A 22,221-nucleotide genomic window follows, 5' to 3' on the forward strand; every position below is an offset into this window, starting at 1 on the left:
TAACCCCCCTAACCCCCGGACATTTTTTAATTGGCACTGCTCTGAGTACATTACCGGACCATGACCTAAAAGATGTCAAGTTAAACAGGTTAAACAGATATCAACTGGTCCAGCAACTGTTCCAACACTTTTGGCAGCGGTGGCAGAAGGAATATTTACATCAACTGCAGCAGCGAGAAAAATGGAGATCTTCAACCAACCATCATCTGGCGGAGGGTGACTTGGTCATCATAAAAGAAGATAATTTACCCCCATTACATTGGTGCCTTGGCAGGATAGCAGAACTACACCAAGGCAAAGACGGGATTGTACGGGTTGTTTCCGTAAGAACCTCTGACGGACTCTACAAACGGCCAGTCACAAAAATTTGCATGTTACCGATGCAAGACAGTTCAGACTCAGAGTAGAATGTAAAAATCAATGTACATACAGTCTCACACAGATGTAAATAACATATATACACTAGTATTATATAAGTCAGAATATCAGTTAATTAATAGATAGAGATAGTATAGATTATAACACTGCATAGTATAGGTTTAAAATATTGAACACACCGTGTGTTCAAGGGGGGCGGCATGTTGGAGTTTCATACAAAGTATAATGGAACAAAAGATTGTGGCATTCGACGCGGACAGCTACGAGCCTAGCGCAGCAGCGCGGACCGTGGAGAGAGTCCGTCGTCTTTTCGATCGTCAATTGTCTCCAGCGTGGATCCAAAAAATGTATAAAAGGACGGATCCACGCTGGACGACCAGAGTTGTGTAAACCTGCAGGCACATCATTACGGCCCCATTCCGTGTAAAATTGGGTGGTCCTTCGACAATAAATTTAGACGGCACGAAGTGCAATAATTAGGGTCTAGTTTGTACCCTGACAAATACGTAGCGCAAGAAATATTAGTTAAAGATAACTGACTACCGCGTTACGTACAGATGACGAAACTGCGAACCGACGTAAATCGGGAGGACGTAAGTCCAGGTCCCACTGTATTTTTGATAATATATCCAAAAATTATCGAAATGGGCAAGAAGAACCCTTTTCTAAATAATTACCTCATTTTATTTCACAATATATCTTAGATTTATTTCTAATTAATTAATTTTATTTATTATAAATTCTTTTTATTCTATTTTTAAATTTAGGCCTCCAAAACTCCCCTTGAATCGATGTTCTGAAAGGACCCACATGGAACTGGCGTATTTCCGTACTCTATTAAGTAAGTATCTGTTTCTCATTATCGGGCAGCATTAAAATTTAACAATTATGACATCGCTGATTGATACATGATCTGAAGTCGTCACCCACTACTAGGGTGGGCTCTCATAAAACAATTGCAACGAGCGAACACTAAACATTCGTAAAAAAATAATAAATAACACCGCATAACACGATTTTTCATCTGTAATAGCCACTGAAAACCAAATTGTTGAATTGCCCGCCGTTTTATAAACACATGGGTTTTTGTAACAGTCGTTGAATGCTGGAAAGAACATTTTTGTATAAACGTAAACATCACGTAGTTAATTACGGCGCAATTGACTAGAAGAAGGCGAGTGAAGGTTGCATGTGGCGAAACCGCAGTGAACGCACTGTTGACAAATATTTTCTTAACTTGTCCGAAGGGAAAACCGTTTTCACACTTTCTGTAAGTGGCTTCCACTTCAGAAATGTCTGCAGATTGCAATGCTGCATAACAAATGTATTCTAGCGAACACATTTTTCGTAAAAATGCAACAGAAGTGCGTACGAAATAAGCGCATTCACACCTTTTTAAACTTCGAACATCATTTACAAGTATTTAATGACACGAAATATACCACATTTTTATAGCTGCAGATTCTGGCAACTCTCCTGTATTTTTTACGAGAAATTTTCATTGCCTATCATTTTTAGTTTTCACGTAATATTTGTTTCTTTTAAAAAAATCGACTATTTTTACAGAAACCTATATTTTTCGAAAACTGAGAGCTATCCCGAAATTTGGTTTCCGGATTTGTTTTGGAAGCAAGGAACTCTACAATAGTCACCCAGTGAACATTGCAGATCAAAAAACAGTTCAAAATTGTTGAATAGTGTAAGTAATATACATGGAACTATAAGATTTATAAAAAATAGTTTCACCAAAATTATATTATTACCTTTCACCTCGGTCACCGACCATTTTTAATTAATTTATCATATCGGTTTTTTAATCGGTTTTCCATATTAATTAAGCGGTTAAAATCTCGTAAAAATGAAAAAAAATCTAGATGGATATTGTAGCGGTACGTGGCTCGCAGCGTTGGTAGGAAATAGCATTGACCGCTTATAGATATTCAGGTATAGGCAATTAAGCCTACCCTAAAGTCTGTAAGTCGGCGAAAATATTTTACACTTTTTACACGTGCGTAGCTGAATAGGCTACCCTACCAAAACGCTGCCAGCCATGTCCCGTTAAGGCTTCTTCGGCCGCACGGTCAACGCGGCTCGGAAAAATATTCCTTGTTAGAAATTTACAAATTTCCCCTGCCAAAAAATCGAGGCGACGTCGGAGAAGGGAGTGAGCTCCACCCTCGAAGTTTCCAAGGGGTAACGCCTTTCCGAAGACTAGGATAAATAAAGCGGAAAGGCGCGAGGAAGCACATTACATTACATTACATTACCGTTCTGCCTCTGAACACGCGCCTACGAAATAAATAACTTGTAAACATATTTGTCGCGAGCATTTAATAACAACACCTCACATCCCGACAGACATTTACTAACATTATAAAACAATTTTAATATAAACTTCTGAATTATTAATAAAGATATATTATCTATTACATAGACGATCCGGTTGAACATTTTGCAATTATACAATGCTAATGTTCTGATACAAAAGTCAAATTCATAAACTTGGACGACAATTTTAGTATTTTTAAGGCTAAATATTTTAATACTATGAGATACTATAAATACATCTTTATAATACCTTTACATTTAAAAAAACGCAAGAAAGTTTAGAAAAATATTGACTCCTGAACGGTTCATAGAATTATAAATAAACAACTATAAGAAATTGTAACTTATTAACAAAACGGAAGAAGTAATTTATGAAACTTGCTTCCTCAAAATTACAGCGGGTAATATACTGCAATATCAAAATTATTTTACACAAACAGATTCGTGGTATTCATAGCAAAAAACGAAAACTGTAAAGAACTAAATGCGTACAAATAGAAGACAACTTTATTTACTGAATTAGTACGCATCATTTATGAAGAATTATGTAACGAGAATTCACTGGAATGATTTGTGGATGTCGTTAATCAAAATAGCAACGAAAGTTTATGTAGTCTATTCTGGAAAACTGTTTCTAATGCTACCTTCAGTAGTGAAAAAGTAATTGAAAGACAGAATTTATCGATGCTGCAGTGTTCAATAATGGTAACAAAAGCTTTGTAGATATATCGAACGCTATGAACGTAAAAATCGCCCCTAAGTCTTACGAAATGTATGCGGAAGAAGCCTCATTGTCCATGTTATATAAATTAACATTTAAACGTTGCAAACCGCCGAGGAAACTAAAATTACAATGCAACTGTTAAAATTGACTGCTAATAAAGCTGCTGAGTCTGCAAAAAGGCTTACTTTACATACCAAATATCGCTGATTAAGAATAAGTTGAAAAAATTGCACCTTCTTTAGCATAACGTTAAAATAAAAACGTTACACGCATTTTTCTGGGAACTACTTTTTTCTTCATGATGAGCCCTTTTGTAACACGAGCCTCCCTCTTTCAGTCATAACGAGAGGAAGGAAATTTTTTCAAAAGAAAAATGTGATTTTTTGTTAAACAAGTTGACATAGTTTATTATCAGAAATTTTTTAATTAACTCAAATGATAGACAACTACGAATACAATTACTAAAAATTAATTCGACCCAGTAATACCAAATATTAAGAAGTTTTTTAAGTTCTTAAGAAGTTTAAAAAAAAAAATATATATATGTATCTTTCGGAATTTTAAACAAACTCAGAACTTAATTTTTCTGTCTATTGTATTTTTGAACATTACATTAACATAGTGAAAAATAAAAAATTTGTATCCAACTGTTGAATCCTTTTAACCAGTTAACCGTGTTCGACCAGTATACACATCATTTTAAAACTCACAATAATACTAATCCTTTTAACGGTGAATTATTTATTTTTCCAGATAAACATGTAATTCCTCTTCGTTTGGCTTTAGTTTTTCGTTATTATATATTATGGGTGCGTTTACCCTGCGTTTGACTATTGTACAATTCATTAATTCACAGTTAACAGGTTAAGCAGGTGTAAAAAATATACGTATTTTCCGAGCATTTAAACGGTTATACCCTATTAATCACTAATAAAAACGCTAGAAAAAAAAGCATCAAACGTAATACATACTTTCGGAACGTTCACGTAAGGTAGAAATTTGTAACGAGCCTACCGCGCAGAGCATCCAGCATGTTTTTAGGAAGACGCGCATGAATTTACACGAAGAAAGCATTTCCTATGACTCCGTAACCGTTCAGTTCCCTCTAGAAAACGGTTCTCAAAGGTGCTGAATAGTTTATATACCCGTCGAGTTTTCGCTACGAGCTCTCGATTTGCTCGTTAAGACACGAGAGAAAGGTGTACACGGCTGCCAAGGGGGAAGGGTGAAAGCGATGGGGCGGAAGGGAAAGGGGCAGAGGTGTGTAACAAAACGACAGGTTACACAGAAAAGACGGCCGAGAGCATCGGAGGCAGGGATAAAGGGTCAATTCCACTTTTCAATTTCACTAGCTGCCCCGTTTTACTTCTAGTTCGGTGGGCGGATGCCGGTGCTGTACCGGTGTAAGGTCGGTGGCAATGTAACTTAGCCCAGAATAAACTGAATACCATTCATTACGGGGAATTCACCCTTCGACCGACCACCATCGTCCCCTCCGCACCCTCAGCCGTCGAGTATTCCTGTTCCGCGTGAGCCCTCTTACCTTCATCCTCTCGCGGTTCCCTCTTGCAAACGAAGCGTGGAAGGCGGCGGCGGTGGCATTGAAAACCTTAGAATTGGTAATTCTTTGAAACTCTCTCGCATCCCCTCCCCGTTTGGTCTTCTTCTTTCGCCCCCTCCCCCGAAGCGACGTAACCGCATCTATGACTGTGGCCTCGCCGTCTACCCGAATACACCCGATGAAAGCAGGCGCTGGAAGGAGATGCGATTCACGATAATAAGCGAATTGCGATCCCGCGCCTCTTCGACGACGAGATAAGCGACCGTACTATCGAACTCGTGAGAAACGCCTTCGGCTACGGTGCAGCGATACCCGCCGCTGATTTCGCGAGGCGCGACGACGACGTTGGGACTCTCACTCGAAGACTCCGTAAAACCCGTTCGCGAGAATTGTTCCGTTGCGGAATTGTACTGTGGTTTGAAACTTGGGAAATTTTCGAATATCGACTGTGCCGATATCGCGCGTACCGTGTTGAACTTAGTACTTAACAGGCTGGTCGGGTAAAAGTACCCGTCTAGACTTTGTCGTAGATTAAAGTTATTTCTAATTGTAAGTTAGTAATAATAATAATAATAATTATCAATTTCTTTATACATTTATGTAGGGATGACGACCAGCCGCAGCCAAAAGAGTCTGTCGATCGCTCGGAATGTATTGTAAAGTTTACAATGATGCTCGCTTAAATTCTACAAAATCTGCTCGGATAAATTTCACTGCATCATCTCTATTCTTTCCCCATTACTCACTGTCTTGAGCTCAGTATAGTAGTATCTGATCACAGTCGACAAAGACAGAAAACGAATACAACGAGCAGAAAGGGTTAGACGCAGTCCATCATTCATCGAGGGTCGAAATACGGGATGTCAAAGCGACACACAGTGGGGTATTTGCTCGATCAGAGTAACCAGAAGTCCATTTCAAGAATTTTACTTAAACCGAAAAACTGTTGCTGTTCGAGATAACTGAATATATAAGGAATAATATCTTACATATTTTTTTATTCTTGGAGCACTCTTAGGCATCTTTTCACTACGCGTTTTACTCTTGAAATTCCTCGCAGCTCTTTCCATGTATTTTGGAAACGTACCAAATTTTTCTTTAATACCAAAGTTTTACAGATAAGTATATACTATGCCTTTAATAGTTCATTACCTTTTTAACGTGAATCTTTATGCAAATATTCACATTGTAACATAACTAAGACATCGTTGATATTTCATACAGTTGCACTACTTCGAGAATGATTTTGTCATAGATCAGGATGCGTCCCGGCATTCTTTCAAGCACAGTTGTTTTCAGTAAGATTTTCAGATTGTTACCTAAAAAGAAAATCCTCCACATACGTCCACCTTTTTGTCCTAGAGCGATTTGTCTCCGCGGTGCGACGCGCCGCGAATCCGGTGACCGCCCGCCGCGCTTCGCGATCTGCAGTGTTTCGGAAAGCCACTTTCTAAGGTCATTGAGGTTTAATACTTCGAAATAAATTTTTTTTGATAAATTTGTATCATCTGCAACTTCAGTTATTTCTCAATAGAAATATTGTGATTCTATTTTGCTCACTAATATAAAGAATTTGCAGAAAACTAGTCAATTAAACAATCACATACAATTTATATTAATAAATTTATTGTTATATGCCATATAATTGCACACTATTGTATATTATTATATTACATTCTTATATTTTCTTGTAAAATCTCGATATAAACCGGTCTTTAGTTTTGGCCGCTCAGATCGGGCAAATACTTCACTGTGTGACGCTGCACGCTACAGATATAAATATACAATGAAGAAAATTTCAAGATTTTTCTCATTAAAATGAGTCCAAACATGATGTAAATGGGTCTAGTTTTATCGATTTGAGGCAAATGAACCTTTAATTTCATTAATTTCAGTAAGTCGGTAAAACTTGTCCAATTTCCACCGTGTTTGGACTCATTTAAATCAGAGCAATCTGAAATATTCACTGGCATTACATTTGAGCAGATAAGGTTAAAAGTACTGCAATTGAAATTTTCTTCAATGCACGTTTATATTTGACGCAGGCGGCATTGCTTTGAAATTCCGCATTTCGAACCTTGATTTTCAGCGGACTATGTTTATCTCATTTCCGCTCACTATATCGATCCTCTGCCTTTGTCAGTCTGTACTCGAGTCAATTCCTGGAAGCAAATAGCTTCCTTCCGTTTTTCTACTCGGTTAAATTCCACTGCTGGGACTCGAAATTGTGGAATTTGAGCGAACAGTGCTGTAGTTTCTTAAGGTATGAATGAGCGACTGTTTGGTTGCGTGGCTGGTGTCGTCTCGCGACGGAGTGACGCCGGTATATTTAAGGAAAGTATGACTGCACACAGGATGATCTCGAGTGGTTACAGAGGTGCGAAGGAAGATTATTTGGAACCGAGCAATTGGACCGTGAGTATGGCGTGATTAGTAAAGTGTATGTATACGTAACTGAGAAAATGTTAGCTATGGATGCAAAGAACAGAGTACAGTTGAAAAGAAATGTCTGTGAAGAGGAAGAAAGAATAATTGGGAAGGACTGTTAAAAGTGTGCGCGAGTCCAGCAAAAGACAGTATAAAGAGTATAAGCAGTATAAACGTAATCGAGAATACTCTAAGACTGCCTAAGTGAATCTTTAAAGAGTATCAACGGATGCACATGGAGTTCTCAAGTAACTGATTTTTTTTCATTTTCTGTTTCATCGGCGTTTCATATGCGTACTTAAAAAGAAATTTCAAAATTTTGAATATTAACGAAATTGTAGACATTCCAGTGACTGTCGCCGTTACATGGACTTGCCCTTGTGTGCAATTTGGAACGCGCTTTTCTCGAAACAAACAAAAGGGACAAACATCTTAAAAACTGATCGACTGGTTTGGAGATTTTTTTTTAAGAATATTCTTTTCCGCGGGTATAGAACCTCTAATATCTTGAGATTTAACGAATTCACTAATTTTTTAACGAGGTAAAAAAATGAAAAAATGTTCAAAAATATAATTTTTAACTTTAAAATGATAAAAAAAAGTTGGCAAAAATATTATTTTCTTACTTTTTTAGGTTCAGTACCTTGAGCATCTCACGGACTTCAAAATTACTTGATACTTTTTGTCTCAAATTTATAATCGAGAAGCTATTACTCCGTCATTTTTGGTGAATTTTCCCGAAACTATTAAAGAAAGCAGTAGAGAGGTTTTTAATATTTAACTATAATGTAATTTTAAACAATTTTTTATATGTTCAAAATATACACAATTGAATGCTGAAAATCCCAAGTAATTATCTACTTCGCATAGTTTGCCAGAAAAAAATCCTAACAAATTGCCTTTTTCCAACTCTCTAGACTGGAATTCCCTCTTAACTTTTAAATTTAAATATTTCTCAGATCTATTAAAATTTTGGTTATTTTGAAAAACTGAAGACTATATGCGTCTCAATAGACTTCCGTGAAAACGAGGAAAATTTTTTAGAAGGTATATAACACTTTAATTTACAAACTGACTTCACTAAAATTAAAATAAACGCTTCATTAAAATAATAATGTTTATGAAGTAAACTATGAAGCATGCAGCAAGTAAAATAATTTATGACAAATAATGATTTATGAATAATTAAAAACATTGTCCGTCCTAATTCTATAAATCAATCAAAGATGTAGGCAATTTGTTTCAAACCGGAGGTATTAAAGTTAAACGCATTCATGTGTGTTGCTTTAAATGATATTATCTAATTTTTAATGTAGCGATCGATGAAGCTTTATGTTCCATAATGACTATTAATCTATTTATATTAAAATTACCTTAATAATTTGGGAAATTAGTTCAATTTCTGGGTTATATGGTAATACGAATATTCTCACTGTTATTTATGTTTTCTAATAAAAGTATTTTTCCTCTTATTATCACATCTATTTTTAACTTTATATGAATAACAAAGACATTGACGTTTCGTGTATTTACATCATAAACACGAAGTTCATGTATAACAACACCGAAATTAAAGTAACTCTCAAACTAGTAATTTTTTAAAGAATAGATTCCTAGATAGCCTTGCTAATGAGCCCAGTGGCAAACCAAGCACTAAATTCTATTTCCTTCATTCCCTATTTCCTTCTCATCTCTTTTTCGCTCTCCTTCATTTCCACTTTTCTCATCGCAAACGTTGAAATAAGTTGCCCACGAAAAAACTGGGTCATCCGGATCTTGTCCTTTCCTTATTAGCTTAGGTTTTCGTTTAACGTGATCGAAATCACTCGAAGGAAACTGACCTACGAGCACCGGCTGACCTCAAGCCATCCGTGCAAACGTCGAGTGCTTCGATTCCCAATTAAATGCAATACTCTATACCGGGATGGTGCTCGCGAACCCGCTGTTTCGGATATACAAGGGCGAAAAATAATTAGCTGAGCTCGATAGAATCCAAAAAAGCGATTTCTTTTTATAGACGCCGGTCTGGCATAACTGTCGTAGCCCGGCAAGCACGAGAGCCACTTTTGTCAAGTGGTGGACCGCTGCAATTAAATGCCCGTGACCCAACTCCCTACCCACCCCTTTTCCTACAGCTTCCTCACTTCCTTTTTGCCTCGGTTCTTCTTCGACCCCCGTTGCATCCTCTTTTTCTTCCGCTTCCTACTCCTACTTCTTACGTCTTTACGCGATAATTAGCGGGTCCTCAATTTTCTCCCCCGGTGAACGTATTTGCTTTGCATAACTACCGAGATAATTAAACAAGCTCTGATTCTCGGATCTGCCGCGAACAGACGCAGAAATAAGAAGAAATCCAGGGAGGAAGAAGGACGGGCTTGCGGGACTATCGTGGAAACACACGCTGCCCGCACGAAACCCATGTGTCTTTCTGAAAACACAAATCGTGTCAAGAGACGTCGCGTGAGCTTCCTTCGCGAGTAATTAGCGCGCTTTTTCGTGCGCGGGGATTAAATAGCGTGTCGCGAGCTGCGAGAAAATGCGGAAGAAACGGCCGCTCTTATAACATACTGCAACGCTTGCCGTGACTCACGTAAATCTACGGAACGGACGATATATTTGGGAAGGTAACGATCAGCTAGCCAGTTTATCCACGTAAATGTGTTGTGTAACTTTGTTTTACTTATGCAGATATTTGTGTTACTTCCACATTCACATTCCTTTGTTGCATATTTATGTATTTTTCTGCAAAAAAGTTACAGCTGCACTGCATTGAAAAGAAGCAGTCGTTGCCATTGAGAATTACTGCCCGTACCTTGTGTTTCGCACAACTATTTCCAATTCTTAATTTAAAATGAAACGTGTTTCGAAACTTTTTTCAGTGGATTCCGCAACGTACGTGTCTGCTCTATCGCACGCTGGAATTAGGTTTTTTTTCTGAACGCTTAGTTTTTAAGAAAATTATCCTCAAAAATTGGTGTGTTTCGAGTGCCGGTTTTTCTCTGAACTTTGTTTAACCAGTCATTTAACTCATCTTAAAGTTTGAAATGACACTAATTCTTTCAACGATGAATTATTTATTTTTTCAGATAAACATGTAATTCTTCTTTATCTTGTTTTGGGTTTTCATTAAAATATACCCTAGGTTCATTCGTCCTGCGTTTGACAATTACACATCATTTTTTTAGTTTATTGCGCGCACAATAAGAGATTTTTAAAACTAAATTACAAGGTTAACAGGTTAAAGAAGTTTAAATGTTTATAATGTAATTAAAAAAATATACATCATTGTGTTCAGAAAAGTTCATCAAGTAAAACTGTACGAGAGAAGTTTAAAAAGTTTTCATAACTAAAACACAACAATTGTCCGAAGTTGAAAATCTCAGTATTTCTTTAAAATTGATTTTCTCAAAAATTGAGGATAATGGAGAAAAACGGATTGCATATTCGAATTCAGTGTGAGAAATACTATTAAGATCACCAATTAAACCTTTTGAGACTAAAATCACGTTGACCAGTGTAATTTTTCGACATACGTAAGTACTAAATTAATACTTTTTTGTACACAATGTACAACTACGTAGATTATTACATAAAAATATATACAATTCCAGATAAAAAAAAAAAATGAAGGAGAATTTTAAAATTTTGTAAAACCCTTCCATTTCCAAAAAAGTCACTACTTCCAGACTACATCCCTCATTATGTTCAACGGTATTCGTTAATGCAATTTGTTTGTATGTCCAAAAACAGCAAAGATATATAATTAAAATATAAGCTCATTCTTATTGAAATACCTGATACATAAAGTTCCAGCACGTTTTGTATTAACCCGTACCCCTATGATTTATTTGTCAGCTATGATCAATACAACTACTTTGCTATTAATAATACATCGAAAAAACAGAAAAAACATTAGGTGTATTCTACGTTTATATTTTCTTTAGAGTCTAATTATTGAGAACAAAAGAATAATATTTCATTTACATTCTAAAGAACTGAGTACACTGTACATTGGACAATAGCAACACCGGGGACCTCTTCATGATTGCAATGTTGTCATCCCCACCACATCCCCACTCGAAAATTTCAACGTCTCTTTCTTTTCTATTCCCAGTCCTTTTCTACATTTTCAATCGGTTGTTATACAAGAAATTATAATCGTAATTCTATCCTGTTTGGTGACATTTTAATCAGAAAAACATAAGAAACGTGATGGAGAAAGTTGCATTCATGAAAATTAAAAAATAAAGAAGTTTGATTTTTGAGTTAAATGTTCAAAACTCATCGCAAGCCTTTAATGTTGCCGAACACTCCAACTCTGTCTTTCTTCTTCCTTCACTCGCGTTGTCCTTTTCTACGTCTGCCATGCTAAAATCTTCGTTTCTTGGAGATTTGACTCTGTCTCTTAATAATTGCAATCTTCCGAACCCGTTGAGTATTGCAATTATCCAATGTTCACTATAACATTTATCCTTGTTAAATTCTCTTTAAAATCTTCACCAGGAAACTGACACGTTCTTATAAAGCGAAAGGGTTAAGAACCGTTATACGGAACACCCCATAATTGTGCGCGAAATATCCCTTAGAAAAGTTTGGTTCGAGCCTATGGTTGATTCTTTCTATGGTCCGCTATTTCATTAATCTAGGGAGATAAAAAAGCGACAATGCGAATTCGTGACGCGCGTGAGATCCGTCGGTCCCGCTCGATTAAAAGATTGAATCGAATCGAACCGGCGATAGCAGTTTCGTGCCGAAAATAAACGAACCGCGTGACGGAAGCGCGGAACATCCGAAAAATAATTCGATGAAGCGCGCGGGAAATCAGACGACGCCCGTGAACGGGGAGGGGATGTAATTCGACATTCTCGATTTGTATGTAGCGCGACAACGTCATTGAAAACGCTTGGAAACGATAAAACAATATACCCCGGCCACGCTGCTAGTCTCCCGACGAAAACAGTTCGAAAATGTATTGAAAACACTCGAAAATGATTGAAATCAAACAAGCTACCGGGCGAACAACAGAAATCTATCTGCCCGTCGCGTTCACCGTTCATCGCCCCCTCCCCCTCACCCTGTCCCGCACCGTTACGATGTATCGAATCGAGCGAATCACTTCGGATGCACGTATTCGCCTATGAGGCGGATAAATTGCACGTATCGCAACTGACGGGAGAACCGGTCGATCACGATTTGGTAGTTCCCCGACAACTGATAGTCGATCACGAATTATGGTCCGATCCCTGATGATCGCTTGCTTTCGTCGAGCGATAACGGAATCCTTGGACGAAGGTACTAAATTAAACGCAACAGCTCGATAAATGATCGATATACGATGGATTTGACGATTTGCACAGTATTTACAGGATAGAAGCTAAGAGCGCTGTGCGCCGACCAAACCAGCCACCGACTAAAATAAAATATCTTTCTTTGGTGCATTTATAACAGAACTGCGATAATCGCATGGCTTTTAGTCACTTAACCCATTTACATCATACAGAAAAGTGGAAAATTGGTCCATATCACCAAAAATGTTTTTTATCGCATCAAAATAAGAATGGTTCAAAACGTATAGAAAATTAAAAATAGAGAGGCGTAAACAAAGAAATCATAATTTTATTTAGCGCTTGAAATGACCAACGCATATAGCCACACAGCAATTATTGCAGTTATAAAATGTATCTTGTTTTTTGTGATATACAAACTACACAGCGTATGCGAGTTTTCTTCGGTGAACTGGTTTTAATGAACATTGGAAAATGTCGACCAGTAAATCTGTATGGTAATGATAGACATGGTGTAGCTATTCGTATTCTTGTTCATATGCGCTCTAGTTATAATGCCTCAAAAGAGAGCGCGCATATACTCCGATAATACCCACCGACACTTCATGCCCACCTTCTCATACTATAATAAACTGACAAAATAAATTCATTTGTTTTCAATTAAATTATATTAACGGAAAGAGAATAACAGAGACAACATAAAAAAAATAAAGAACGTAGATTTATTGCTTACCATTTTAAACATGGCTGTCACATACATGTACATATACATTACGTATTTATAAACATTATGTATAAATAATAATATTTATCTTATTTGTGTTTAGTGCATTCTTTACAAATTATTATTCTTTATATTTTCAAAAGGTTTTCATAATTTTTATTGTCTTTGTAATATTTTACTTGGAAAATTTCTCGTATACTTGAATCTAAACTTATACTTGATGCTTTTACTGTATTTTCTTTTTCACGCGATTCTCGACATTCAGCAGCAGGGTCTGTAGCTGACCGAAATAAAAATTCCTGTCTTGAAATTTTTTGTGTTACTACACACTGTTATCAACCATTCCGATAATGCTTATATAATTTAAATATGTAATGTAATAAGAGGACTAATCCGCTCTCAGGCCGTGCCATATTCAGATAGCCTTTCTTTTGTAATGATTTTATAAATATGGTAGGGTAAATATTCCAGACGCTTCGACCGGTCATAATGACTGACTGCGGCAGGTAGAACAGCTTACATACATTTCTCGAAAAAAAGGAAAATGAAAGGAGAAGTAAATACTGAAAAATATCATGTGTACACATTCTAAATTGTAAAAATTAATTACGATATGATAATATTTTATGTGGAAAATTGTACACGAAACTTCTGAACGGTCAATTTGATCGGTGTCGGTAGGTATAACGTTAAGCTTTTACGAAAACGAATGAATAATACAATGAGTGATTCTGAAGAATAATTATTATTATCCGTGGAGTGGTATATCACGAAAAAAATGCCGTAAATATAAATGTTACGCATTGTATTCTTTCTATCGTTAGTCAATACTAAGCCCAGCTCTATACGTCGCTTTAATTAATATTTGAATGCCACGTCACCCACATACAAGTGACGCAATTCTTTACGTAAACTTAAGTTGTATGTATGAGATACAAAAAAGACAGTACTTATTTTCGCTAGATGCATCATTTGAAACAGTTTTTAAACCATTCAAATTGACCAATAATCGTAGCAATCGTGCATTCTACGATATTTTTAAAGAAAATTTTCGAATCCTCCGAGTTTTTATGAACATTTCTAAGCGGTTAAATCAATCTTTCGAATTAGGATTCAAAAAAATTTGTTTTACATATTCAATAAATATCGCAGCTTTCATTACTAAAAAGAATAAAATGTATGAAAATATTTCCTTAGTAATATACACTATAAGTATCAATATATAATTAATTACTTTGTTCAATTAGTAATGTGCAGATCGATGATATATACCATCAAAATAAAATGTTAATTTAGCATAAAACTGTAATTCACATATTGTAAAAGCGAAGAAAATTATATCAGGTGGAATTTAAAAAGAAATATTTACCTAGAGTTCACTCTGAAGTTTTAAGAATTCATGGCAGATATATAGGCAGACGTGTCTATGTGTAGCAGAAAATATGGTCACGTCCAGCACAATCTGTACAATACATATTGAGATACGATATTCTCTTTTCCATGATCACGCGTGACACGTCCAATATATTGGATACTCATGATTTATAGGGGGCGTATCAAACTCTGTGAATACTCCCAACGAAGAGTTATAGAAGCGATTGATAGGGTATACACACTAGTGTATTGATACTTTTAATTTTTCATACAATTAACTTCTTTATAAAGTGAATAAACATCTATTTATATCAAGGCGGTAGCATAAAAATCAATTTATTCTGATTGTGAAGTAAAACTATTACAAAAGAATACAGTGAACTTTGTAAAATAAACATTAAAAATTTCCATTTATGTCAACGAATTGATACATAAGGAACTCTAGTAAATACTATCACTTCACAATTGTGTCCATAATTTGGCTACAGATTTTAATAATATCAAAAATAAAGTTTGCTGAATTAATTCAGTTACAGAAAAAATTGGAATATTTTCAAAATCATCACTTACAAATTACAAAAAATCAAATTTCAGGATTTCATAGTGCTACATCCTATTATTACCCCATCGATAATTACTTTGGTAACAAGTCATTAGGAACCTGCTATAACCAAACTACCATTGCGGCTTTTCAAAACAAAACATTAATAACGAATATAAAGTACAGCTTCGTGGTCACGTTAAAATAGACCTTAACAAATATCGCATGCAAACGGTTTGTTTGATAATTGAGACTTACTATAAAAAATTCAAACAATGTTTTTATATTAAAATAACTCCATGATTTTATTCTTCATAAAAAGTTAATTTAGTAGATAATGTGTATTTATCCGTAACATTTGTATCTTCATTTAAGTTTATAAAACCTCTTTTCATTGAGAACAATCGCTTTCCAACTGGTCAAACGATATATCAACTCCTATATTCATCAATTACAGTGAATATATAAACGAAATTTTAAATATATTCTAAAAAATTATAGTTCAAAGTAGAAAAGAACAAAGAATGTAGCTACAAGGAGTAAACACATAAAACTCCCCGCTCTAGAAGAAGAATTACGATAAAGTCCGAAACGTAGATTCGCGATATTCTATTTTAGATACATGTCCTTTTACCCGTCCCAGCGCGGAAAAGTCGAATTCGCGCTTTCACCGTGGTGGCATTATGCAAGTGGCCATTGACAAACGCGAGCAAGAACCCGAGCAAGAAGACAATTTCAACAAGGCTGCGTTTCACGGGAATTTCCTGTGTCCCATCGAGCCCCTCTGCTTTTCCATCTGCACCCTTACTGTGCCTAGACAGAGCATGATACCCGCGCTTCGTTTTTGACCGTAATTATGCGGCTGTATCGACGACAGACGGCCATTCCGTTTGGCTCGGTGACCACGATAATTGGCATTGGGCCCACGATGAATACACTTCGATACTTCTCATCCGTCCGTTTATTAAGATCGCTTTCATACATAGCAATCCCGCGATGATTGTTTCCGCGCCCGGAGCGGCTCAATTAACGGTGGCCAGCCGGCGCTGACTGGTATATACACGCGGCGGCCACACACGGTAAAAGAGACGAGACGGGTCGTATCGTGTCGATGGGAAAATGGCGAAGACGGAGAAAAGAGAAAGAGAAAGAGAAAGACAAGATAATTCACATTGTTCAACGGGCAGACGGCCTCGAGGCATCCGCCTCTTCAAAGCCATTCGACTCTCCCGGCCGCTCTCATCGAACCAGAGTCCGGCAGTTAATGAACTGCCCTTCGGCGTTGCAATTCACGCAGGTGCCCGGTCGTCTAGGAACCCGGCCAAGTGCTGGCGAGACCCCATTATCCATTTACATAAAGGACCACAACGACCCCGGCTAAGGGTTTACACTGCTCGCTTAACCCCCGAGGATTTCCGCCGTTCTCGTCGGATTAATGCTCGCCCGATTGCCGGACAACAGCGTTTTTCAACGAGACTCGCACGCACGGATCGCGCCATTTCGGTCGAATCGTTCGGCGCAGTTTCTCATGTCCGCTCCGAATTATGATGTTGGTTCTTGGTCGGTCAGGCATGCTTTTTTTCTGCGATCGTATCACTGATGCATCGTGGATCGAGGGACAGTGCTTAGAATTCAAAGCCTTGTTTCGAAAACATATTTTTCGTACAGGAATTCGAACGGTATCTCACAGTGAATTGTCCAAAAAAATATGTACTACGTATGGGACGTTAAGAATGGTTCATTTTATTTTAAATGATTCGTGAAATGAAATGGAATATCGGGAAACTGAATAACCTCGTTGTATTGAAGAGCGCTTTATAGCGTAATCTTTTCAATTCTATTGGAGAATGAAAATTAAATTCGGTGCAATACTTTATGATGGAAATATCTTCCTTTTGAATCTAAATCATGTCGAGTAAATAACGATAAAAATGTAATTTAAAAAGTGGGGTACAACTTGAAGAATTTTATACAATTATTTTAATGTTCTATGCAATACTTAAATCTACCTTATTAAATAACTACTATATTTAATGCGTTATCGCCCACAACTACATTCGAAACGCAATCAGGTAATAATTGAATTCATTATCTCCATTAGCCTCGTCGAAATAAAGCAGATCCTCGTGATTCATTGTCTGCGTATATGCATATCATTCATATACGAAACATAGTACGAATTTGTTGATAAGACGTTCGTATTAAGCACCCAACATTATCAACTTCCATCATCATAAACAACAATCGCTATAAACATTGCCGTCAAGCAATACATTCGTATTCAATTCTCCTCCTCATCCTCGAATATTTTTCAGAAATCTGCATTAAAAGAATTCACAAAACGAAGAAACTGCAATCGGAATGGTTTCAACGGCAAGGTCACGCGAAAAGACGAAACGCCACAGGGTACCACGTGAGCGCGGTAGTCTCACGCAATGGTAGCGCCATCTCTGACGTCAGGGGATATTCGCAGGGCGAGTGTCACACGGTAACGGGTCTTCCTTGCGTCGTCTCGCGAAATCGTCTCCCTCGGAAACAACGATAGCGTTTCCGCGCGTAACTGACACGACGCGACGGCCACGTAAGCGTGACAATAGAAAGGAACAGTGAAGGTTGCACTCACCTGAACCATTGATGTGTGTCGACACGCGAGACGGACTTCCCCGCTTGGCGGCAGCCTGACGGCGAAATCAGTCCGTGCCAACCCCTGTCGTTGGCCTCGTGCTCCGTGCATTCAACATCGGGGCCGCGCGCGATACCGGTGCGGAGTCGTGAACAGCACGCGTCCACGCACCCACGCACGCACACACTTGAACGTCACTACCCGCGACACGGTCACGACCACGCCCACCGTGGCACCGGACTTTCCACGGACCCGGACTTCTTCCTTGAACAAAAAATGCCCGCGTTTTGTTTACGCCTATACCGAATCGGTGACAGCCGCACAGTATCTATCGCTGCCGCTAGGAGCTCTGCGCCTCGGCCGCGGGCGCGCAGTCGCCGACCGGCGAAAATCGATTATTTCCGACACTTCCACGGTCAATCTTAATCCGGCCGTTATAAATCCATGAGTGATGCGCCGGCAATTTTAACACACTGAAATCGCCGCGGCGGCGGCGGCTTCCGCGATGCTTGGCACCGAAATGTTGTGAGCTTGATGGCTGTCAGTTGTCTCTATTCCCGGGGGTAGAGGCGTCTCGCTCTGCGGAAAGTAATTTAATAAGAATTACACTCGTCACGTTCAGAAGTAAATGCTTATTATTAGAATAAAATGTTCCGGTTGGAGCGAAACGTTTCCTGTGTCCTTATGAATGATTCACCCCTTCGTATCTACGTCGTTCATGAGGTGCTCTGGACGAGACATGTGATACGCTTTTTTTTTGGAATTAGATACTGCCTCCAATGATTTGTAAATACGAAAGGGAGTAGCAATCTTTAGCGACGGAACTGTTTTATTTCTATAAATAAATAAGTTTATTCTTTTTTGTGTATATAATAATTCAACGCATGGCGTTCTATGTAACTTGAGATTGTAATTCTTACAAAAATAACTCGTTCCTTTACGTAACTTATCGTGTTTACAAAACCGTAAGATATCTTATCATAACACTTTATAAACGATATCGTTTGACGAAATATCTCTTCCATAAGATCTTATGAATCACAATACAATAGTTGAGTTTTTATAGTCATTCAACCAATGTTTTCATTAGTGAAGTAATGAATTTCATTATAATTTTATTGATTTTCATCCTCGTTCAGAATGTAAAATATTTTTAACATATTTATAATATACTGTTTATGTCATAAACACTGAAAACGATTTGCACCAGCAGTAATAGTTTTTTTCATTGTAATTGCCAAGAAATCTATCTTCCAATTAGGTGAACCATGTAACAAATAAACCCATTTCCTGCATCGATTGTGCATTTGACAATGCTTAGTAACATATCTGAAGCACAATAATTGTCGTATTAATGTATGTGAATAATATCCATTGCATAATAACCACAACTCAAGTACACTATATACATTTACCAATATCATGAACAAAATAATCCCATAAAGAATGTTATCTTTAGCTCCGAGATAATTCTGCCGTTAATAGATTCTACATAGTGAAGATAATATAGCATTAATATTCATAAAACAATTGCCGTAAAACGTTTTATCTCTGTTGTAATACAAATAACGAGAATTATTCATAACATTAGTAAAATTATGAGTTATTACTCCCAAAAAGTAAAAGCTCAAATCTTTGCAATATAATTGTAACTAAATTCACCACTCTTTCGATTAAAACCAAACATTTTAAGATAATGCTCAATAAATTATATATTAATGAATAAACACTTTCACGTTCATCTATAAAGTTAAGCGATTAAATAAAATAATTGTCATCACGAAACACTCGAAATTTAGTACCAATGGAATGTATTCATGTATTTGTTTCTTTCCGAGCAAAATTTTAGCTAGGTCCAGTTCAACTTCCATCCACATCAGCGTAACATTTAAACCGCTTCGAAACAGTGAACAAGTGTTATCGTATCCGTTCGTTTAACGTTTCGGTATCCCTAAAATAACACGTTAAAACTCGAACTCGATAACAATAATGGGCCACGCGGAAATTAAACGGTTATATCGGAATCTAACTTCAAATTTTAGACCATTGTTCCTTTGGGCGACTAAATTATCTCGCACAGGATAATTACCAACAGAGTCTAACACTAACAAGCGCTATTTCCACAGAAAAGAGACCGCCGTCCGTAGTGAAATTATTTTTACGGCAACTGGTGCGCTAACTTACTTATTCATGAGGCCGTTCACGATACATACTGCGAAAAATAGACGAAGGAGGAAGAAAGCTCGCAGCCCTTAATCTCCGGGGCCTTTAAATTCTTTCCCTGCAGATAATCCAGCAGATGATCGCAGATAAAAATGGTTCCTGCCGGTTATGTCCGCTTCGTAAGCACCCTTCGCGACTTGGAACTGCTGGCGGATCGCTGGATGGGTTACGTTAGGTGGCCGGAGATGTCAAAAACCGTTGAATAATTTCTGAATTCGCTGAGACAGTCTAGATGGCCCATGCATTCCCCGGTGTGCCGTACGGTTGTCCGTATGAATGGAAAAGTGTGCGTAGTCATGCGTGGCCGGTCATGCAACCATCTCGACCGGTATCTGCGGTGACGACCGAACCAACGCCGCTAGGGAGCTTCCCAAGATAACATTCCCTGAATAAGTCACCTCGATGGAATTAAGTTTAAATATTTCATCGGTCGACTAATCTCGACGGCGCGAGAGGAAGTGCCTTGTCCTGGACAAGACTCCCAGAGATGTGATATCCAGGAACTCGAGAAAAACGATTTGCTCTTCGAGATCGCGGGGCAAGAAACTTGGCTCCGCAGGAACTGGAAAAAGACGGTGGCCAAGGAACGAAAAGGTAGCCGATTTATGCAAATAATTCGATAACGATTTTAAGTTTCTGTCTTCTCATTTTATCCCGGGGAGATGTAAATTAGTCGCTGCTTAATGCAACCCATGGTTTGCGACGCTTAGCGTGCTTCCTTGATATGGACTAAATAAAGACGGACAAATTGATAGCCCATGCACAATTACCTGTTTCTTGCTGAGAGTAAATTTATACGCGAATAGCATTTTTTCAGACAGTCTCTTTAATTTATTTCTTTATTATAAATATATTTTAAAATTTTATAATGTCTGTTTGCGAAAATTACTAATTATGAGATCATGACAAACACAGAGCTTCAAAATTCCTGTGCTTCTTAATTTGCAATATTTAAATTTAATAATTTGCGTCAATATTTTATATCAGCGTAAACTATACTTCACAAAATTAATTTTGTTCTATAGAATGATACATTATTTAATGCGTCATCTACTGAAACGTAGGGTTAGGGAAGGCTGATTTGCTCAAGTTTATTTAAGCGTCAATTAGAAATGAATGTCGCATACAGAACTTCGTTGAACGAGAACTGAATTATGCACGAAATCCCGCGATATAGTCAAGGGCATAGTGCTTGGCTCATAATACGATCCACCATCTCCTTCTCGTAAAGATGACGTTGCCTTAGGGACTCCAAATATGAATCTTCAATGACATCACGTGAGTTTGACGACGATCCAAAGCTTGACGCTCTCCCGAATTTTTTAGACTTCTCCGATGAAGATACTTTGCCAACATCAATGTTCCCCTTGGAATACTTGCCATAATTTGTGCCTCCATTTAGCGAGATAGTATCCTGCTCCTCGAATATCGTCGAAGATATTGAATTGCTCTGCATCTGCAAGGATACGCGTCGTACACATAAAAATACGTGGAAAACAATCTTCATAAAGCAGAATTAGAAACAATATCTCCGTTTCGCTAAGTGAAGCTCGTTTCGAGAAACGAACGGAAAAGTTACCAAAAAATCGTCAAACAGAAAGCATGAGAAAAGTCTCTGTACACGATACAAAATGCTCGCTCTCTTTGACAATTCATACGAATATAGTATGAAGCGATCATTGACGACCCGGCAACATTTCAGACGGCTCAAAGTACCGAGGATGCTAAGGTACTTGAAAGTATATCGGAAAATACCGGAAAAATCCACTTTTCGGACAATCGTGCATGAGGATATCAAGGGATGGATGATCGTCGACCGTGTTTGAGGAACGGTAAGAACTCTTGATTTACCTTTACGTCGACTTCTTTATCCTTCAAAGGAGGCAGAAAACATTTTTGAGGGGCGCTGCGCATCGGCTGTGGACACAAAGAAGTCGATGGCTGAGGAGTCTTTTCCTACTAAACAATTCTCGGATAAGAAAAAAGAGCGCATAACTGCGCGCTACTTCGGAATGCCCTTACCATCGAGAAAG

General features: G+C 37.6%; 2 protein-coding genes across 9 annotated transcripts in view; both read right to left on the reverse strand.

The window, feature by feature from the left end:
- The window catches only part of LOC116428762 (beta-1,4-glucuronyltransferase 1), a 176,695-nt gene extending 158,210 nt beyond the window's left edge, over positions 1 to 18,485 (reverse strand). For 5 of the 8 annotated variants that reach the window (XM_076371587.1, XM_031980836.2, XM_076371589.1 and 2 more), the window contains exon 1: positions 17,966 to 18,485. In XM_076371587.1, the coding sequence (XP_076227702.1) occupies positions 17,966 to 18,076 (111 nt within the window). In that variant the 5' untranslated portion in view covers positions 18,077 to 18,485. Of the gene's footprint in view, positions 1 to 4,973; positions 5,183 to 12,344; positions 12,428 to 14,796; positions 14,923 to 17,965 lie in introns of those variants that run through there. The other 3 variants (XM_076371584.1, XM_076371585.1, XM_076371586.1) reach the window with 3 other exon arrangements.
- Positions 18,486 to 21,365: 2,880 nt separating this feature from the next.
- The window catches only part of LOC116428804 (uncharacterized), a 39,350-nt gene continuing 38,494 nt past the window's right edge, over positions 21,366 to 22,221 (reverse strand). Inside the window, exons 8-9 of the mRNA XM_031980916.2 lie at positions 22,040 to 22,105; positions 21,366 to 21,644 (exon numbers count right to left, since the gene is read on the reverse strand). Coding sequence (XP_031836776.2) covers positions 21,366 to 21,644; positions 22,040 to 22,105 — 345 coding nt within the window. The remainder of the gene's footprint in view (positions 21,645 to 22,039; positions 22,106 to 22,221) is intronic.

The sequence above is a fragment of the Nomia melanderi genome, chromosome 10, assembly GCF_051020985.1.
Source record: "Nomia melanderi isolate GNS246 chromosome 10, iyNomMela1, whole genome shotgun sequence".
NCBI lineage: Eukaryota > Metazoa > Arthropoda > Insecta > Hymenoptera > Halictidae > Nomia > Nomia melanderi.